This window comes from Xenopus laevis, chromosome 5L (genome assembly GCF_017654675.1).
Source record: "Xenopus laevis strain J_2021 chromosome 5L, Xenopus_laevis_v10.1, whole genome shotgun sequence".
Classification (NCBI taxonomy): Eukaryota; Metazoa; Chordata; class Amphibia; order Anura; family Pipidae; genus Xenopus; species Xenopus laevis.
In genome coordinates this window covers 6,480,957-6,499,756 of record NC_054379.1, presented here as the reverse complement: position 1 = coordinate 6,499,756, position 18,800 = coordinate 6,480,957, and the positions used below count along the sequence as shown (strand labels likewise).

Below are 18,800 nucleotides of genomic sequence, written 5' to 3'. Positions count from 1 at the left end.
GTGTCTGAAAACAAAAATGGCTTCCTCTGCAGCAACACGAGAGTTCCTTCCTCCTCTTGGCCAAGCACTTTTCTGCTACCGGATAGACCCAACGCACAATATTACTGCAACATGGGGAATTCACTGATCGTTACATTAGCTTTCCTGTAATATACAGTCATTCAAGCTCATATGAGGAGTCCCACAACCTTTGTACTTGGTGGCTCTGTGTATACAGAATAAAATTTACTCTAACTATAAGGATAAAATAATATCCAGTAAAAGTTGCAGGTTACTTGCAGGGCGCCTTTATACAGGTCACTATGGCGACGTCTATTATTCTTTTTTATTTCTAGTAGGGGGAATATATAAAGTATACAGGAAAGCCCTGAGCAAAGCCGAATATTTGTTAACAATAACATCTCTTACAATTGTGGCAGAACTAATGAAAACAAATTAAATTAATTCATCATGTTTTGTATGTTGTCAGTGCCCTTTTTTTAGGAGTAGCTTATTAAGCTATTACACTTATAATGGCCATGAATTAAAGTAAAACGTGAATGTAAAATTGATGAGGAGGCTAGTCTAATCACATACATTCATTATTTATGTTTCTTTAATTCCAAGATATTAAGGGATGTGCTGTTAATATCAATGAATTTTGTTACAACAACGCCACCTGCTGGTCAGTTTCCCACCAGTCTGACCAGCAAGTAGTCAAGGAAGTTGTCAGGAGAAAGAAAGAGACTGATGTTCTTCTGCTTAGGAAAGATGTGAGAGAGGTTTCTAATTGTATTCCTAAGCAGAAGAACATCAGCCTCTTTCTTTCTCCTGACAACTTCCTTGACTACTTGCTGGTCAGACTGGTGGGAAACTGACCAGCAGGTGGCGCTGTTATAACAAATTTATTCATATTGATGGTACATGTATCTAGTGATGTGTGGGCTGGCCTTATACCCGCGGGCCGGTTTGGGCGACCTCGCACCCCCTTTTGTAGGTGTCGGCTGACGGCTTCCTTTTATATACACGCACGCCTGATTGCCCCTCCCCTTTTGTGACGTCATCAGTGGGCGGGTCTATAAATGGATGCCAGAAGTCGGGCGAGTGCGGGTGGAGGGAGGGAGGGCAGGTTAGGGTCGGGTGCGCACATCACTACATGTATCCCTTAATATCTTGAAATAAAAACAAAATAAATAATGAATGTACAATGCAAAATTTCTTAGAATCAATTCTACATTCACTTATTTTAAAGGTTTACCTTTAAGGATTAAAAACAAATACCTTTTTTAAACTAAAGTTATGCATTTAGCCCACTGCTTTATTCCTCAGTGAAAGGGAAACTGAATAAAAAATAATCAGGATCCCAGCCGGCCCAATTGGAACCAGGAACATATTTTTGAAGAGGGGGTGGGGCCACTTGCACGACTTTTAATATAAATATTCCAAACACAAAAAAATACATTTACCCTGTCGCTTGACATTCAGGGAACAAATGTACATTGAACATATAGAGCAGATGCTGAATGGCAACGCATATAAATTAGGAGCCGACACACAGCAGAATGGACAAACTGACAAACCCAATCACATTTGGTACAAAAAACAAAAGCAAAGTTCACAGTTTCTATTCCAGCGACCGGGCAAACTCAGCATAGTCGATATAGCCGTCGTTGTTTTTGTCGTCATCCCTTAAAACATCATCGATTAGACTAATTAGATCTTCCTCCTTCATCGTCTGAACTGGTTCTTCGGCAGACTGAAGAGCAAAATGTAGAGTTAGTTCTGCTCTAATATGGGCCAGACTGTGTAAAGTAGGGACAGCGCATGCGGAGAATGGAAGAACGCTGGAGATCCAATATATCTTATAGGGGGGCTCCTTTTGCCTAGAAGATGTATTAGAACTCACTCTATTAAACTCATCAGACATCATGTCTCTCTACATGCACGATTTGTGCTAAAGGCAGTTATTTTGTTTGTACTGGAATCAGTTATCTGAGTGAGCTCTAATCCATCTGCTAGGAAAGGAGCCCCCCTATAAGATATATTGGATGTAACTGTCAGTGAATATCTGACACCCAACTGCTGCATGAAGACAGAATGAAGAGAAACAGATGCTGAGAGAGGGATAGTGACGATAAACTTGATTATTTCAGAAACAATGCAGAATAATGGCACTTATATACATATAAAAAAATACAAAAAAAATTTGAAAAAAGCAACACTTTCCTAATGATTCAGCCAGAATATGTTGCAGGATACTCAGTGCCACTATACACTACAGCAGGCTCACCTTATGCACGTGGGTAATGGCAGTTGCTAACTCAAGCCCATCCAGGAGGTTGTTGCCGTCGTAGTCGTGCATCTTGAAGTAGTGAAGCTGCAGCTCTTGGGGTGACATTTCAGTTTCTGGTTTGTCAACGACTCCATCTAAATGCTCCATGATGTGGCTGCCGAGTGTAGAACAGCGGATTGAAATGAAGGAAAACAAATACTTCCTCTGCCATAAAACTGGGCTGTGTCAGAAATAATAGGGGCACCATCTGTCCACCTGGTCATGCACCCCCTTAAATGTCTAATGCCCCCAACCTGCATCAAACTCCCATAAGAGTTCAATTTCTTTACAGCAAGATGCTCTACTTTTTGCAGCAGTCCAGGCTCCCCCTCCACTGGGATCAGGCCCCTGAGGGCCCCCACCAACTGGATAAGGCTCCTGAGAGCCTACTCCACTGGAATCAGGCCCCTAAGGGACCCTGCAAACGGGATCAGGCTCCTGAGAGCTCCCTCCAAACCAAACTCCCCTAAGAGCTCAATTTCTTTACAGCAAGCTGCTCTACTTTTTGCAGCAGTCCAGCCTCCCCACCAACGGGATGTGGCTCCTGAGGGCCCTGAACACCACAAGGACAAAAAAAGTCAAGTAAGGGAAGCGGCTTAAAAGCAAGTATATTGTATAATATCGGATTTTAGATTTATAACAGGGTGACTGCAACAATGCTGATATACCTGTAACCTACTGTGACCTAAGGAGCCTGATCAAATATTGGGACTTGGACACAAAAGGTCTGACAATTAAATAAAAGCAAATATGACAGACAGACAGATAGATAGACAGACAGACAGATAGATTGCTGTGGGTTAGTAGGCTGGGACAGTCATATATAATCATAATACCTTGGAATAGTCACACACAGGTTCATGTTATAAGAGAAGAACAAAACTGTAGCTGAACACTAACACCCACGACTGGCAGCAGGGAGCTGTAGTTCAGCGATGAGCATTACAAACTCCTAATGAAACATGAGCAACCATTGGGTTCCATCTGTTTGTGTGATCCAAGAATCCTCCCTAATGTTCAGCAGGATGACACTTACTCTTTGTCTTGTACTACGCTCTTTCCAAAGCGAGCCCCCCCATGCTCCCCCTCTTCTACATGGGGGTGCAGATGTTCCTCAGCCAGTGCCGATAGGAAGAACAAGGAGGACACCAGGCAGCATAGAATAGACGTCATACTGGATCTGTGGGAAGCCATGATGCTCCACCTCCTGAAATAAGAACAATAAATAGATATAAATAATAAAAGTCAACTCACATAAACCTCAAGATTCTTATTCCCTCCCTTCTCCTCTGTGACTCACAAACACACGAGTAACTCAACTGCCGCATTCAATGAGATACTGGTCCCATCACCTGTAACAACCAATCAGATGGCAGTAGCATTTAGAGGTGGTTCACCTTTCAGTTAACGTTTAGTATGTTCTAGAATGGCTACTTCTAAGCATCTATTCAATTGGCCTTCATTTTTTCAGGTTTTACATTATTTGCCTTTTTTCCTGACTCTTTCCAGCTTTCAAATGGGGGTCACTGACCCCATCTAAAAACAAATACTCAGTATGGCTACAAATGTATTATTATTGCTACTTTTTATTCCTCATCTTTCTATTCAGGCCTCTCCTATTCATATTCCAGTCTCTTATTCAAATCAGTGCATGGTTGCTAGGGGAATTTGGATCCTAGCAACCAAATGGCTAAAATTGCAAACTGGAGAGCTGCTGAATAAAAAGCTAAATAAGTTAAAAACCACAAATAATAATAAATGAAAACCAATTGCAAATTGTCTCCGAATATCCCTCTCTACCAGACAGCAACACGGAAGTCAGAACTGAATATGGAAAGGAATGGGTTTTAATAAAAATATATAGATGAAAAAAGGAATACAGGTATGGGATCTGTTATCTGGAAACCCGTTATCCAGAAAACTCTGAATTGCGGGAAGGCCGTCTCCGATGGACTCCATTGTAATCGAATAATTTAAAATGATTCTGTGTAATAATAAAACAGTCGCTTGTACTTGATCCCAACTAAGATATAATTAATCCTTATTGGAGGCAAAACCAGCCTATTGGGTTTATTCAATGTTTATATGATTTTCTAGTAGACTTAAGGTATGAAGATCCAAATTATGGAAAGATCCTTTATCTGGAAAACCCCAGGTACTGAGCATTCTGAAGAACAGGTCCCATACCTCTACCAATAACACTGAAGTCCAACAGTTAATTTCTCTATAGCCGTCAGGATTAGTGACCCCCAGAGAGAGTCGACACTTGCAGACTGGAGAGAGGAAGAATGGGAAGGCTAAAAAGCCCAGATAAAGAACAGGTCTAACGTATTTAATGTAAATGGGAAACTTAGCCTTTAAATAGCAGGTTAGTCAAATAAAAGGCAAACAGAGACTTTTACAATTAGAACCCGCTGAGGTCCCAAATAGCGATGAGTGAATTTATTTGCCAGTCATGGATTAGCGGTGAAATTCCGAATTTCATCATGTGCGAATTTTATCATGAAACTGCTGCGAAAATTTGCCACGGAAATGTCACTGCAAAAAAATTCCCATTGACTTTAATGTGTTTGGAGAAAAAAAAGTCGTCATAAGAAAAAATGGCCATTAACTTTAATGCATTTGGAGCGAGAAAAATTGTTCATAGTTTTTAAAAAAATATTTTCTGGGGCCCCGATGTTTCTTTTTAACTTGTAAGGGGGGGGGGGCTGGCACTGTTTTTTTGAAAAAAACTTTTATGGGGGCCCTGGTCACCAATTATTTTTTTTTAACTTGTAGGGGGGTCCTGACCACCAATGTTTTTTTTAAAAAAACAAACTTTTATGGGGGTCTCTGGTCACTAGTGATGTGCGAAGTTGTCCCGTTTCACTTCACCACGAAATTCGAGATTTTTCCTGCGAAGTTCAGGAAACAGCCGAAAAAGTTGTGAAATGCCAGCGACATTTGACGCACGTTAAAGTCAATGGGCATCCGTTTAATTGTTGGAACCGTCGCCAGCGTCAAAAAAACTTTGACCCCGGGCGAATTTCTGTCTGCGGATTTTTGCGGCAAATTTGTGAATTTATTTGTCAATGGCAAAACGTTGAAATTCGCTGTGAATTCGTGCCTGGCGAATAAATTCGCCCATCACTACTGGTCACCAATTATTATTTTTTTTAACTTGTAGGGGACCCTGACCCCCAATGTTTTGTTTTTTAAAAAAAAACTTTTATAAAGGGCCCTGGCACCACAGTTTTTTTTTTTTAAACTTATGAGGCCCTCACCATCAATGGCTTTTTATAACTTGCGTCCGGGGGGGGTTATTATTTTTTTGATGTCTTTTAACTGTGGTGTGGGCGGGGTCTGGGGTGGGGCTTGGGGACTGGGATGGGGGGGGCCCTGTGATATCGAATGGCGGCCCTGGGCAAGGGTATTTATACTTTACCTTTATATATAATAACATGACATTAGCCTCATTATGATTATTCCTATTGTTTTACTTACGGCAGAGACACACGCTGCTATTTCGGGAGATTAGTCGTACAGCGGCAAACCGCTTCTTCTTCGGGCGACTAATCTCCCCGAACTGCCTTCCCGCTGGTTAGAATGTAAATCGCAGGCTGGATGGCACTCGGATCGCTTCGGCTTGCCGAAGTCGCCCGAAGTTTCCTTGTGAGGCAAGTTCAGAAAACGAAACGCTCCTGCCGGCGATTTACATTCTAACTAGGGATGCACCGAATCCACTGTTTTGAATTCGGCCGATCTCCCGAATCCTTCGCGAAAGATTCGGGCGAAAACCGAGCCAAATCCGAATCCTAATATGCAAATTAGGGATGGGAAGGTGAAAACATTTTTTACTTCCTTGTTTTGTGACGTCACGCAATTTCATTCCCCGCCCCTAATTTGAATATGCAAATTAGGATTTGGATTCGGTTTGGCCGAGCAGAAGGATTTGGCCGAATGCGAATCCTGCTAAAAAAAAGGCCGAATCCCGAAGCGAATCCTGGATTCGGTGCTTTACTAATTCTAACCAGCGGGAAGGCAGTTCTGGGAGATTAGTCGCCCGAAGAAGAAGCGACTAATCTCCCGAAATAGCAGTGTGTGTCTCTGCCCTTAACCTTCACAGTCAAACAACAAACATTTGCACTGGGGATGTGCCAGCGGCTGCTACAGAATCCAAATTTGCTTTGGCTAATGATTCCCAGCTCATTATTAGACTCGGGGTAATAATTTAAAAGATCTCATTTCATTCCAGATTGTCCCACAGAGCCTGACGCAATTCAAAAAAAAAGAAAGAAAAACAAATCCCACTGTTTATAATATGAAAATTCTATTGAAGTCTATGAGGGGGAAAATAAAGTGATAAACCATATAATAACATTTTCACATAAAGACTTAGTTGCAAGTATTTGTCGTGGGGTAGAACTTGATTTCTACATTCTTCTTTTGACTCTTTCCATCTTTCATATAGGGGTCACTGACCCCATCTAAAAAACAAATGCTCTGTAAGGCTACAAATGTATTGTTATTGTTACTTTTTATTACTCATCTTTCTATTCAGGCCTCTCCTATTCATATTCCAGTCTCTTATTCAAATCAATGCATGGTTGCTAGGGGAATTCAGACCCTAGCAACCAGATGGCGGAAATTACAAACTGGAGAGCTGCTGAATAAAAAGCTAAATAACTCAAAAAACACAAATGATAAACAATGAAAACCAATTGCAAATTGTCTCAAAATGTCACTCCATACTAACGGTTAATTTAAAGGTGAACAACCCCTTTAAAGCCACTGAACATTTGTCATGAAAGTACAAATATCGTTACCGTTACATGAATGACAGCCGCCAGTTATCAAGTAACCCCTGCAGCGCTGGGCTAGAATGTGACAGTGAGGAGCAGCGAGACGGCAGTACAGATATATAGTGAATAAAGTACCCCCTTTTGTAAAATATAGGGATATTATAAGTTACCGAGGAGTTTCATGACCATATAAAAACACGAGGCCGAAGGCCGAGTGTTTTTATACAGGTCATGGAACTCCGAGGTAACTCATAATATCCTCATATTCTACAACTGGGGGTACTTTATTTATTATAATACACAAATTTCAATGAGTCATGTGACAGAAATGACATCAGAACTCACCGTTTATAACTGATGACATCAGAACTCACCGTTTATAAGGATATAATTTACAGGATATTCATGGCTTTTGTGTATTATAGGTATATACAGCTTTATGGTATCTCTTACACAGGTAAGTTGAAGGAGGAAGAAGAAAAGAAAGGAGTTAAATTTGTTATTGCCCCACACCCCAATGTGCCTGGAGCAGAGGCGCAAACAACTGACACACATGAACCAGGCTGATTATAAGAGATAGGAGCTGCTGCCAGAAGCAAATATAAGTTGATACATGTAACCAGACTAGTGGCAGGTCTTGACTCTCAAGCTTGATGGCGGCACAGCGTGTGACTCATGAAACTGCCATTATGAGCACTGGATGGAGCAGCAACTTTGCCTGAAAGGCTCTTGGCTCATCCGTTGCTACTGGAGGTAGAATAAACAACATCATTTCTATGCTGGGACTTCTGGGAGCCAACAGCTCATACACTCCTACATACAATCAGGCACTTGTCCATGCAGAGACTTCTCCGTGTTCTGTAGAGTGCCAGAGGTGGAAGCTCATTGGTTATTGGTTGCTTGATCCTCCAATCATGATGCAGTCCCCCCAGACACACTACAGAGCAGAAGTCAGAATGTACATGGACAAAACCTTATGTCGGTGGAGAGCTTTAAATACATAAAAAGTAAACACTGTATAGGGAAAGAGAATGACAGTGACTCTCATCCCAACCATTGACAGTTCTGCAGAAAGCCGGAAGTACCTGGGAGTTGCTGTACAGACTGAAGGTTCTGGGAGTTGTTGTACAGCCTGAAGGTTCTAGGAGTTGCTGTACAGCCTGAAGGTTCTGGGAGTTGCTGTACAGCCTGAAGGTTCTGGGAGTTGCTGTACAGACTGAAGATACTGGGAGTTGCTGTACAGCCTGAAGATACTGGGAGTTGCTGTACAGCCTGAAGGTTTTGGGAGTTGCTAAACAGCCCGAAGGTGCTGGGAGTTGCTGTACAGCCTGAAGGTTTTGGGAGTTGCTGTACAGCCTGAAGGTTCTGGGAGTTGCTGTACAGCCTGAAGGTTCTGGGAGTTGCTGTACAGCCTGAAGATACTGGGAGTTGCTGTACAGCCTGAAGGTACTGGGAGTTGCTGTACAGCCTGAAGGACCTGGGAGTTTCTCTACAGCCTGAAGGTTTTGGGAGTTGCTGTACAGCCTGAAGGTTCTGGGAGTTGCTGTACAGCCTGAAGATGCTGGGAGTTGCTGTACAGCCTGAAGGTGCTGGGAGTTGCTGTACAGCCTGAAGGTGCTGGGAGTTGCTGTACAGCCTGAAGGTGCTGGGAGTTGCTGTACAGCCTGAAGGTGCTGGGAGTTGCTGTACAGCCTGAAGGTGCTGGGAGTTGCTGTACAGCCTGAAGGTGCTGGGAGTTGCTGTACAGCCTGAAGGTGCTGGGAGTTGCTGTACAGCCTGAAGGTGCTGGGAGTTGCTGTACATAATAATATATGTTCCAACATCCCCCCAATACACTCCTGGACACTAGAACTGCTACAGACACTAAGGTTTGTTAAACTGTTAACAGGAACACGTGCCGCCTGCGGCTACTGAACCACAACTCCCAGAATCCCCAGTAGAAGCTGCTGGGAGTTGTAGTTTACCCCAAAAACAGGATCGTGGGAGAAGAAAGTGCTGAGTGCAGACAGAAGTGGGTGTGAGTGTAGATACGCGCAGTTCTATATAGGAATATATATATATCAGTATATAACATTAGTGTCTCACCGGCCCCGCAGTCTCCTCTCAGCGCCCAGTACCGACGCTACGGATCAGCCGGCTCCAGCACAGGCCCCGCCCCCTCTCACTTTGCTTCACAGGCTTGGCCCACTCTACAGGCAGAACCAATGGAGCACAACGTCGGAGACCTCGATAAACGTTTCCCTGGCGAGGAGGCTGCACTCGGTGCTCTATTGCTTATGACTTCTGTAAATGCGCTTGCGCAGTCTGGAAATCTAATGCTGAGTGGCACAGTGTTCTGTAATGTAACTGGTTCCTGCTCATGATTCTTATGTCTCTGTATCTGCACAGGGAGCAAAGTGACTCTCACAGAGAAACAAGTTATAATTCACTCTCACATCTCTCTTATGTCTCTCTGGTGTTACTGATATACATATAGTTCTATAATATACACAGGGACATGTCACAGGAGGCTTCACCTTGAACTTAAAGGGAAACATGTTTTTTTTCGAAACGCATCAGTTAATAGTGCTATTCCACAAGAATTCTGCACTGAAATCCATTTCTCAAAAGAGCAAACAGATTTTTTTTATATTCAGTTTTGAAATCTGACCTAGACATTTTGTCAATTTCCCAGCTGCCCCCAGTCATGTGACTTGTGCCTGCACTTTAGGAGAGAAATACTTTCTGACAGGCTGCTGTTTTTCCTTCTCAATGTAACTGAATGTGTCTCAGTGGGACATGGGATTTTAGTATTGAGTGTTGTTCTTATATCTACCAGGCAGCTGTTATCTTGTGTTAAGCTGGCCATAGATGCAAAGATCTGATCGTACGAATCATCGTACGATCGGACTTTCCCATCTCCCGACCCGCCACTAACCATTCAGATCAAAGTCTTACCAGTCAGATTAGTAAAAGAACAGATGAGCCAATGTTCTGCCCCTGACAGCAATCGTACGATATCTATGTCCAACCAAAGCTGGTGACAGTCTCCCACTGAAAATCGTACGATCGGCAATACACGCAGAGATATTATCGGCAGCCAACAGAAATTTTCTAACCTGTCCGATCGACCAAACGACTGATCTCCGCCGGATGAAAAATGTCGGTACTCTCCACACACATTCCGAAAATCATACGAATCCTCGATTCGTACGATCAGATCTTTGCGTCTATGGCCAGCTTTAGGGAGCTGTTATCTGGTTACCTTCCCATTGTTCTTTTGTTTGGCTGCTGGGGGGAGGGAAGGGAGGGGGTGATATCAGTTCAACTTGCAGTACAGCAGTAAAGAGTGATTAAAGTTTATCAGAGCACAAGTCTCATGACTGAAGGCAGCTGGGAAATTGACAATATGTCTAGCCCCATGTCAGATTTCAAAATTGAATATAAAAAAATCTGTTTGCTCTTTTGAGAAATGGATTTCAGTGCAGAATTCTGCTGGAGCAGCACTATTAACTCATTCATTTTGAAAAAAATGTTTTTCCCATGACAGGATCCCTTTAAGCTTTAATTTTGTAAAAACAGTAAAAAAAATAAAAGATGCAAAGCAATTGAAAAAAATCGTTATTTCTGGTGAACAATCTGAAAACAACTGAACTGAAAGAAGTGTTTGGAATTTGAACCACCGCTTTAAAAACCACTGAACGTTTGTAAAAATATTGGAAACATAATTGTTTTTGGCTGGAGTTCTCTTTTATCCTTTGATATAAACACAAGGGCTGAATGTGCTGGAAATTCAAAGAGAGAATATATCAGTCTGTTACAGGACTTGCTGTAGAGATAAAATGCAACATATTCTTCAGTTTATGGAACGCAGCGTTCGATGTGTAAGTGCTGGTACAATAGAGATACACATGGAGTCCGACCAACACGGGCTCTTTAGTTGACACAGAACAGAAACATTCAGACAAATGAATAGGAACAAATCAACTGAGCCTTGGCCTTTGTCCTCGTAATCCTCGTGTAGCTTTGATCTGATTTAGCCAGACCTTTATTGTTAATCTTCACATTCTCACTCTTAGGGCTCTTACACACGGGCGGTTTTTCCTGCGTTTCCCTGCATTGCGCTTTCTTCCGTTCCCTCGCAGGGGAGCGCAGGAGTAGACGCACTCAATTATTGTAAAGGGGGCTGTGCTCACACAGACGCATGTAAGTGCCAAATGCAGGTGGGACATAGCATGTTGCATTTCACCTGCGTTCAACGCATACATGCGTCTGTGTGAGTACAGCCCCCTTTACAATAATTGAGTGCATCTAGTCCTGCGCTCCCCTGCGGCTGAACGGAAGACAGGGAAGTTTCCATAGCAGAGCAACTACCGAGGTTTTCCCTTAACTTGTATAGAGATCCAAAATGCCCGGGACCTGGGGTCTTTCCGTAATCCAGATTTCCATACCTAAAGTCTACTAGAAAATCATGGGGCAGATTAATCAAAGGTGGAGGTGAATTTTCGAATTCAAAAAATTTGAATTTTGAGTTATTTTTGTGTACTTCGACTAGGAATAGTCCGGATTTGATTTGAATTTTAAAAATTCGAATTTCAAAATGTATCATGTACTGTCCCTTTAAGAACTTGAATTCAACTATTTGCCATCTAAATCCTGCCGAATTGGTGTTTTAGCCTATGGGGGACCTCCTACAAACAATTTTGAGTAATTTGGTGGACTTTTGAAAAAAAAATTAAAAAAAAATTTATGGTAGTTGATGGGAGTTTTCAGAAACTCCCATAAACTTGAAATTCGACCCTTAATAAATCTGCCTCTAGGGAGCAGATTTATCAAATTACAAATTACATTACAGATTTCTTTTTTCTGTGTAATAATAAAACAGTCGCTTGTACTTGATCCCAACTAAGATATAATTAATCCTTATTGGAAGCAAAACCAGCCTATTGGCTTTATTTCATGTTTATATGATTTTCTAGTAGACTAAGGGCCTGCCGAATTGCTGTTTTAGCCTATGGGGGACCTCCTAGAACCTATTTGGAGTCAATTGGTGGACTTTGAAAAATCGAGGTTTTTATTGGGAAAAACTTCAAATCGAATTCGATGGAATGTGCTATTCCTTTGATTCGTACGATTTGAATTCGGCCAAATACGGACCTATTCGACCAAACAAAAACTTCAACTTAATTTCGGTTGGTCTTTTTGAATTCGAATTTCGAAGTTATTTTAATTCTAAATTCGACCCTTGATAAATATGCCCCTATTTGTCTTTTTCTTCTGACTCTTTCCAGGTTTCAAATGGGGGTCACTGACCCCATCTAAAAAACAATTGCTCTGTAAAGGCAAAGACACACACTCAGATTCAGGGAGATTAGTTGCCCAGCGACAAATCTCCTCTTCTTCGTTGCGACTAATCTCCCCAAACTGCCTCCCCTGCCTTCCCACCAGCTAGAATGTAAATTGCCGGCAGGATGGCACTCGGAGCACTTTGTTTTCTGAAGTTGCCTAAAGTTTCCTCATAAGGGCAACTTCGGAAAACGAATCGATTCGAGTGCCATCCTGCCGGCAATTTACATTCTAGCTGGTGGGAAGGCAGGGGAGGCAGTTCGGGGAGATTAATCACCCTGAAGAAGAGATTTGTCATCGGGCGACTAATCTCCCCGAATCTGAGCGTGTGTCTCTGCCCTAAGGCTACACATTTAGGGGCAGATTTATCAAGGGTCGAAGTGAATTTGAAGGAATTTTCGAAGTAAAAAAATTCGAAATTTTTTGAATACTTTGACCATCAAATAGGATACTACGACTTTGAATTTACTTCGAATTCGATTAGAAGTAAAATAGTTTGAATATTCGAATATTCGATAATCAAAGTACTGTCTCTTTAAAAAAAACTTTGACTTCAATAGTTTGCCAAATTAAACCTGCTGAAGTGCTATGTTAGCCTATGGGGACCTTCTAATGCATTTTTCTAAGTCTTTATACGCATCAAAGTAAAATCGTTCGATCGTACGCTAAAATCGTTAGATTCAAACAATTTAATCATTCGATCGAACGATTTTACTTAGATCGTTCAATGGCCAAATTCGATATTCGAAGTCGAAGTATTTTAATTCGGTGGTCGGATTTCGAAGTATTTTTTACTTCGAAATTCGAACCTTGATAAATCTGCCTCTTATTGTTATTGCTACTTTTTATTATTCATCTTTCTATTCAGGCCTCTCCTATTCATATTAAAGTCTCTTATTCAAATCACTGCACGGTTGCTAGGGGAATTTGGGCCCTAGAAACCAGATTCCTGCAATAGAAAATCAAACCACAAATGATAAAAAATGAAAACCAACTGCAAATTCTCAGACTATCCCTCTCTGCATCATACTAAGGGGCACATTTACTTTGCTCGAGTGAAGGAATAGAATAAAAAAACCTTCGAATTTCGAATGTTTTTTTTGGCTACTTCGACCATCGAATTGGCTACTTCGACCTTCGACTACGACTTCGAATCGAACGATTCGAACTAAAAATCGTTCGAGTGAAGGAATAGAATAAAAAAAACTTCTATTTTCAAATGTTTTTTTTTTGGCTACTTCGACCATCGAATTGGCTACTTCGACCTTCGACTACGACTTCGGATTGAACGATTCGAACTAAAAATCGTTCGAACATTCGACCATTCGACCATTCGATAGTCGAAGTACTGTCTCTTTAAAAAAAACTTCGACCCTCTACTTCGCCAACTAAAACCTACCGAGGTGCAATGTTAGCCTATGGGGAAGGTCCCCATAGGCTTTCTAAGGTTTTTTTGGTCGTCGAAAAATCGTTCGAGCGATTGATTAAAACCCTTCGAATCGTTCGGTTTGAAGGATTTCTAATTGCGGTAAGTCCTTCGATTTCGATATTCGAAGTCGAAGGATTTATATTCGGCAGTCGAATTTTGAGGGTTAATTAACCCTCGATATTCGACCATATGTAAATCTGCCCCTTACAGTTAATTTAAAGGTGCACAACCCCCTTAACGAATCGACACATTTATTAAAGTGGACGCTCTTATCCAATCATCAGAATGTAGTTGATTTAAGCGGCACAAAACTGCTGTATATAAAAACAGATGTATTAACGTCCTCCCATTATTCATCTGCACAAATTGCAGGTATTTGACGTCAAATATCCAAGTTTGCAAACACTCAGTTCTCCGCAAAACACTTGACTTCGGGGACTTGAATGGAGCTGACGCCCAGCCTGTGAATAGAAGGAATTATTTAGGGACTATGAGTCCATTCAGATCCCTGCGGAGAAGCTTCACAATGACATTGTAATAATTGTAATTCGAGCACCGGACTCATAACAACCACCTTTGTACCAAAAAGCAAATATTTTCACAGACAAACACAGCGCTGCATAAACATCAGGGAAAATGAGTTATTTCAGATTTAAAGTCAGACTCGGGACACAAATAAGCAACATTCCCACTCAGTGGCCGGATTAGGAGGACTTTGCAAAGGTCCCGGGCTGCGGTAAACTGAGAAGTCCCTGGTTTTACCTGCAATGATTTAATATCGTGAGAAAGGAGGGACTGACAATAGGGCTCATTTGTCTAAATGGGAGTCTGGATTTACCAGGAGTTTGATTAAAAATCAGCCCACAGGGAATGACCCAGAAAAGGAAATTGGACACGGAAAGCGAGAGATGGTGTATAATGTACTACAGGTATGGGATCCGTTATCCGGAAACCTGTTATCTAGATAGCTCCGAATTACAGCAACGCCGTCTCCCATACAAATAATCCGAATTTGTAAAAATGATTTCCTTTTTCTGAGTATTAATAAAACAGTCGCTTGTACTTGATCCCAACTAAGATATAATTAATCCTTATTGAAGGCAAAATTGGGCTTATTTAATGTTTATATGATTTTCTAGTAGACTTAAGGTATGAAGATCCAAATTATGGAAAGATCCATTATCTGGAAAACTCTGACCATTCTGGATAACAGGTCCTATACCTGTACAGGAATCTGTGCCAGTAATGCTACAAGTGGTTTGGCCTGGCAGGACCTGAGAAAATAATTGTATTTATTATTGGGCATCTTCTCCCTGGGCACCTCTGCCTTTATATTACTGATACTAACCAGTAAATTATAGAGATTTTTCAGTCAATAGGATCCATGTTCTTCACAGTCCCATCATCACAAACCATTGGGGACCCCATACAAGTATGGAACCTGTTATACAGAATGAGCAGGACCTGGGGTTTTCAGTAATGAGTTTTTATACCTATAGTCTACTAAAAAAAAAAAAATGTTAATTAAAACCAAAAGCATTGTTTTGCCTCCAATAAGGATTAATTATATCTTAGTTGGGATCAAGTACAAGCGACTGTTTTATTATTACATAGAAAAAGGGAATCATTTTTAAAAATCTGGATTATTTGGATAAAATAGAGTCTATGGGATACAGTCTTTCTGTAGTTTGGAGCTTTCTGGATAACGGGTTTCCGGATAACGGATCCCATACCTATAATTAGTTTAAAAATTAAATCACAAATTTTAGTTGTTTGATTAAAATGGAGTCTATGGAAGATGATGGCCTTCCTGTAACTTGGAGCTTTCTGGATAAAGGATCACATACCTGTACTTGTTTTATTAATACAGAGAAAAGGAAAAGCACTTTTAAAATTTTTTAATTGTTTGATTAAAATGGAGTCTATGAAAGATGATGGCCTTCCTGTAATTTGGAGCTTTCTGGATAATGGATCCCATTCATGTACTAAATATTTAGCAGGACACTCTCCCTGGGGGTTATTAGCCTGCTACTCATTTGGGCACTGGACCCTGCCAACTAAGTAACAGGGAGCTCAATTTAACAAAAGCACAACTGCCTATTTTGCCCATAGAGGATGATCTACAAACTGGCCCTTTGTGTCAGTCTAGGCCACTCACTGCCATATGGTCCCTGGGAGGCTTGGACTGGCAATCCATGGCTTCTGGCAACTGCCAGATGGGCTGCTGTAAGATGCCACAGACAGTCAGTATTTATTGGGCTGGTGGGGAGCTGTTTGGGCCTCAGTGTACATGAAATGCCAGGGCCTATTTGGACACCCAGTCCAGGTATCTGATTTATCAAGGGTTGAATTTCGAATTTGAAAAACTTTGAAATTCCAATTCAAAAGACCAACCGCAACTTATTAAAAAAAGTTTTTTTGGGGCGAATAGGTCGGTTTTCGATGAAATAGGTACGTTTTCAATCGAATTTGAATCGTACGAATCAAAGGAATAGCGTATTTGATCTAATTCGAATTTTTTTTTCGATTTTTCAAAGTCCACCAATTGACTCCAAATAGGTTTGAGGAGGTCTCCCATAGTCTAAAACAGCAATCCGGCAGGTTTTAAATGGCGAATGGTCGAAGGTGGAAATTTATATAAATTTCGAAATTCTCATTTTTGAATTTTTTTCAAATTTGAAACAAATTTGGACTATTCCCTAGTCAAAGTACACAAAAATTAGCTCGAAATTTAAATTTTTTAAAATTCTGCCCCTAACGGTTAGTACAATGTAGAGAGCGATATTCTGAGACAATTTTTATTATTTGTGATCTTTGAGTCATTTAGCTTTTTGGGTTTCAGCCATTTGGTTGCTAGGGTCCAAATTCCCCTAGCAACCATACACTGATTTGAATAAGAGACTGGGATATGAATAGGAGAGGCCTGAATAGAAAGATGAGTAAGAAAAATTAACAATAACAATAAATTTGTAGCCTTAGAGAGTATTTGTTTCTAGATGGGGTCAGTGACCCCCATTTGAAAGTTGGAAAGAGTCAGAAGAAGAAGGCAAATAATGTAAAAACTATAAAAAAAGAAAAAAATGAAGACCAATTGAAAAGCTGCTTAGAATTAGCCATTCTATAACATACTAAAATTTAACTTAAAAACTATAAAATGGAAATAATGAAGACCCCCATTTAAAAACTGGAAGGAGACAGAAGAAAAAGGCAAATAATTAAAACTATATAAAAAAAATATTGAAGACCAATTGAAAAGTTGCTTAGAATTAGCCATTTTATAACATACTAAAGTTAAGTTAAAGGTGAATCAGGTAGAGCCGCATTTCTGTTTCCTACACCCGAGATAAAGTCACCGATTGCCTGAGGTTTGGGCAGTGCCTGTAGCCGTGACATAATTAATGCCTGGGGGACTGTTAATAATAGGAATCAATAGGAGCCGTAGATGGAAGTTTGATTTAATTCTAAGAAGATTAACAGACAATTAAGGAGGCAAATTGCTTTGGAATACGTTTCTTTGCTGGGTAAAGTCTTAAGCTGAGCAGCCAGCGTTTGGGCATCAAGGAGACGATGATTATTTAAGGGAAAGCAAATGAAACGCTGGAAGGCTTCCATTCTTCTGGGCTAAACGTCAATACACATTAAATAACATTGTGCTACAATTGTACGCTACATTGCACTAGTGGCTCAATAATTCCCTGCGAGGAACAATTACATCGTTTTTACCTTCAGAAACAAAATGAACTTGAGAACCGTGAAATGTCTCTTATTTTGTTTTATACAAAGGCTTTAAATTGAATGTAACCTGCAGCACTCGGACTCCTATGCACCTTATTGTGGTAACAGGATAAGTAAAATGATCAAAGCCATAAGTACAGGTATGGGATCTGTTATCCAGAATGATCAGGACCTAGTGCCTGGATAAAGGATATTTCTGTAATTTGGATCCTCATACCTTAATTCTACTAGAAAATAAAAAGCCAATAGGCTGTTTTTGCCTCCTATAAGGATTAATTATATCTTAGTTGGGATCAAGTACAGGTATGGGATCTGTTATCTAGAATGCTCGGGGCCTGGGGTATTCTGGATAAGGGATTTTTCCGTAATTTGGATCTTCATACATTAGGGGGCAGATTTACATAGGGTCGCATATCAAGGGTTAATTAACCCTTGATATTCGACTGCCGAATGTAAATCCTTCGACTTCGAATATCGAAGTCGAAGGATTTACAGCAAATAGTTCGATCGAACGAAAAGTCTATAGGTCCATCCATCGAACGATTTTTCTTCAACCAAAAAAACATTAGAAAGCCTATGCACTTCGGTAGGTTTTAGGTGGCGAACTAGGGGGTTGAAGTTTTTTTTAAAGAGACAGTACTACGGCTATCGAACGGTTTTTAGTTCGAATCGTTCAATTCGAAGTGGAAGGTCGAAGTAGCCAATTCGATGGTCAAAGTAGCCAAAAAAAAATTATTTTCCTTCACTCAAGCTAAGTAAATGGGCCCCTAAGTCTACTAGAAAATCAATAAACATGAAATAAACCCAATAGGTTGATTTTGCCTCCAATAAGGATTAATTATATCTTAGTTGGGATCAAGTACAGGTATGGGATCTATTTTCCAGAATGCTCAGGACCTGGGGTTTTCCAGATAATGGATCTTTCTGTACTTTGGATCTTCATACCTGAAGTCTATTAGAAAATCATAAACCCAATAGGCTGGTTTTGCCTCCAATTATTATTACACAGAAAAAGGAAATCTTTCTTTAAAATTTGAATTATTTGAAAATGAAGTTCATGGGAGATGACCTTCCTATAACCTGGATCTTTCTGGATAACAGGTTTCTGGATAATGAATCCCATGAATTGGCATCGCGTCTTCATCGTCTTTTCTACAATGTAGGACAAGGCAGCTGATGAACAGACCTTTCTTTGCTGCTGGGGAACTCAGACTTTTGC

General features: G+C 40.7%; 1 protein-coding gene across 2 annotated transcripts; it reads right to left on the bottom strand.

Moving 5' to 3' along the window:
* Nucleotides 1–474: 474 nt before the first annotated feature.
* MGC83844 (protein) lies at nucleotides 475–9,327 on the bottom strand. 2 transcript variants are annotated; one of them, NM_001093108.1, is given in 4 exon segments: nucleotides 475–1,735; nucleotides 2,270–2,426; nucleotides 3,348–3,518; nucleotides 9,178–9,327. In NM_001093108.1, coding segments are annotated over 3 exon segments (447 nt in total). In that variant the 5' UTR covers nucleotides 3,506–3,518; nucleotides 9,178–9,327; the 3' UTR covers nucleotides 475–1,603.
* Between the last annotated feature and the right edge of the window lie 9,473 nt (nucleotides 9,328–18,800).

Coding starts and splice junctions, on each gene's coding strand:
- MGC83844 (XM_018261928.2), bottom strand. CDS start 3,505: ATGGCTTCCCACAGATCCAGTATGACGTCTATTCTATGCTGCCTGGTG. Junction 2,427..3,347: donor AGCGTAGTACAAGACAAAGA/GTAAGTGTCATC, acceptor TACACTCGGCAG/CCACATCATGGAGCATTTAG. Junction 1,736..2,269: donor CCATTACCCACGTGCATAAG/GTGAGCCTGCTG, acceptor TTTGCTCTTCAG/TCTGCCGAAGAACCAGTTCA.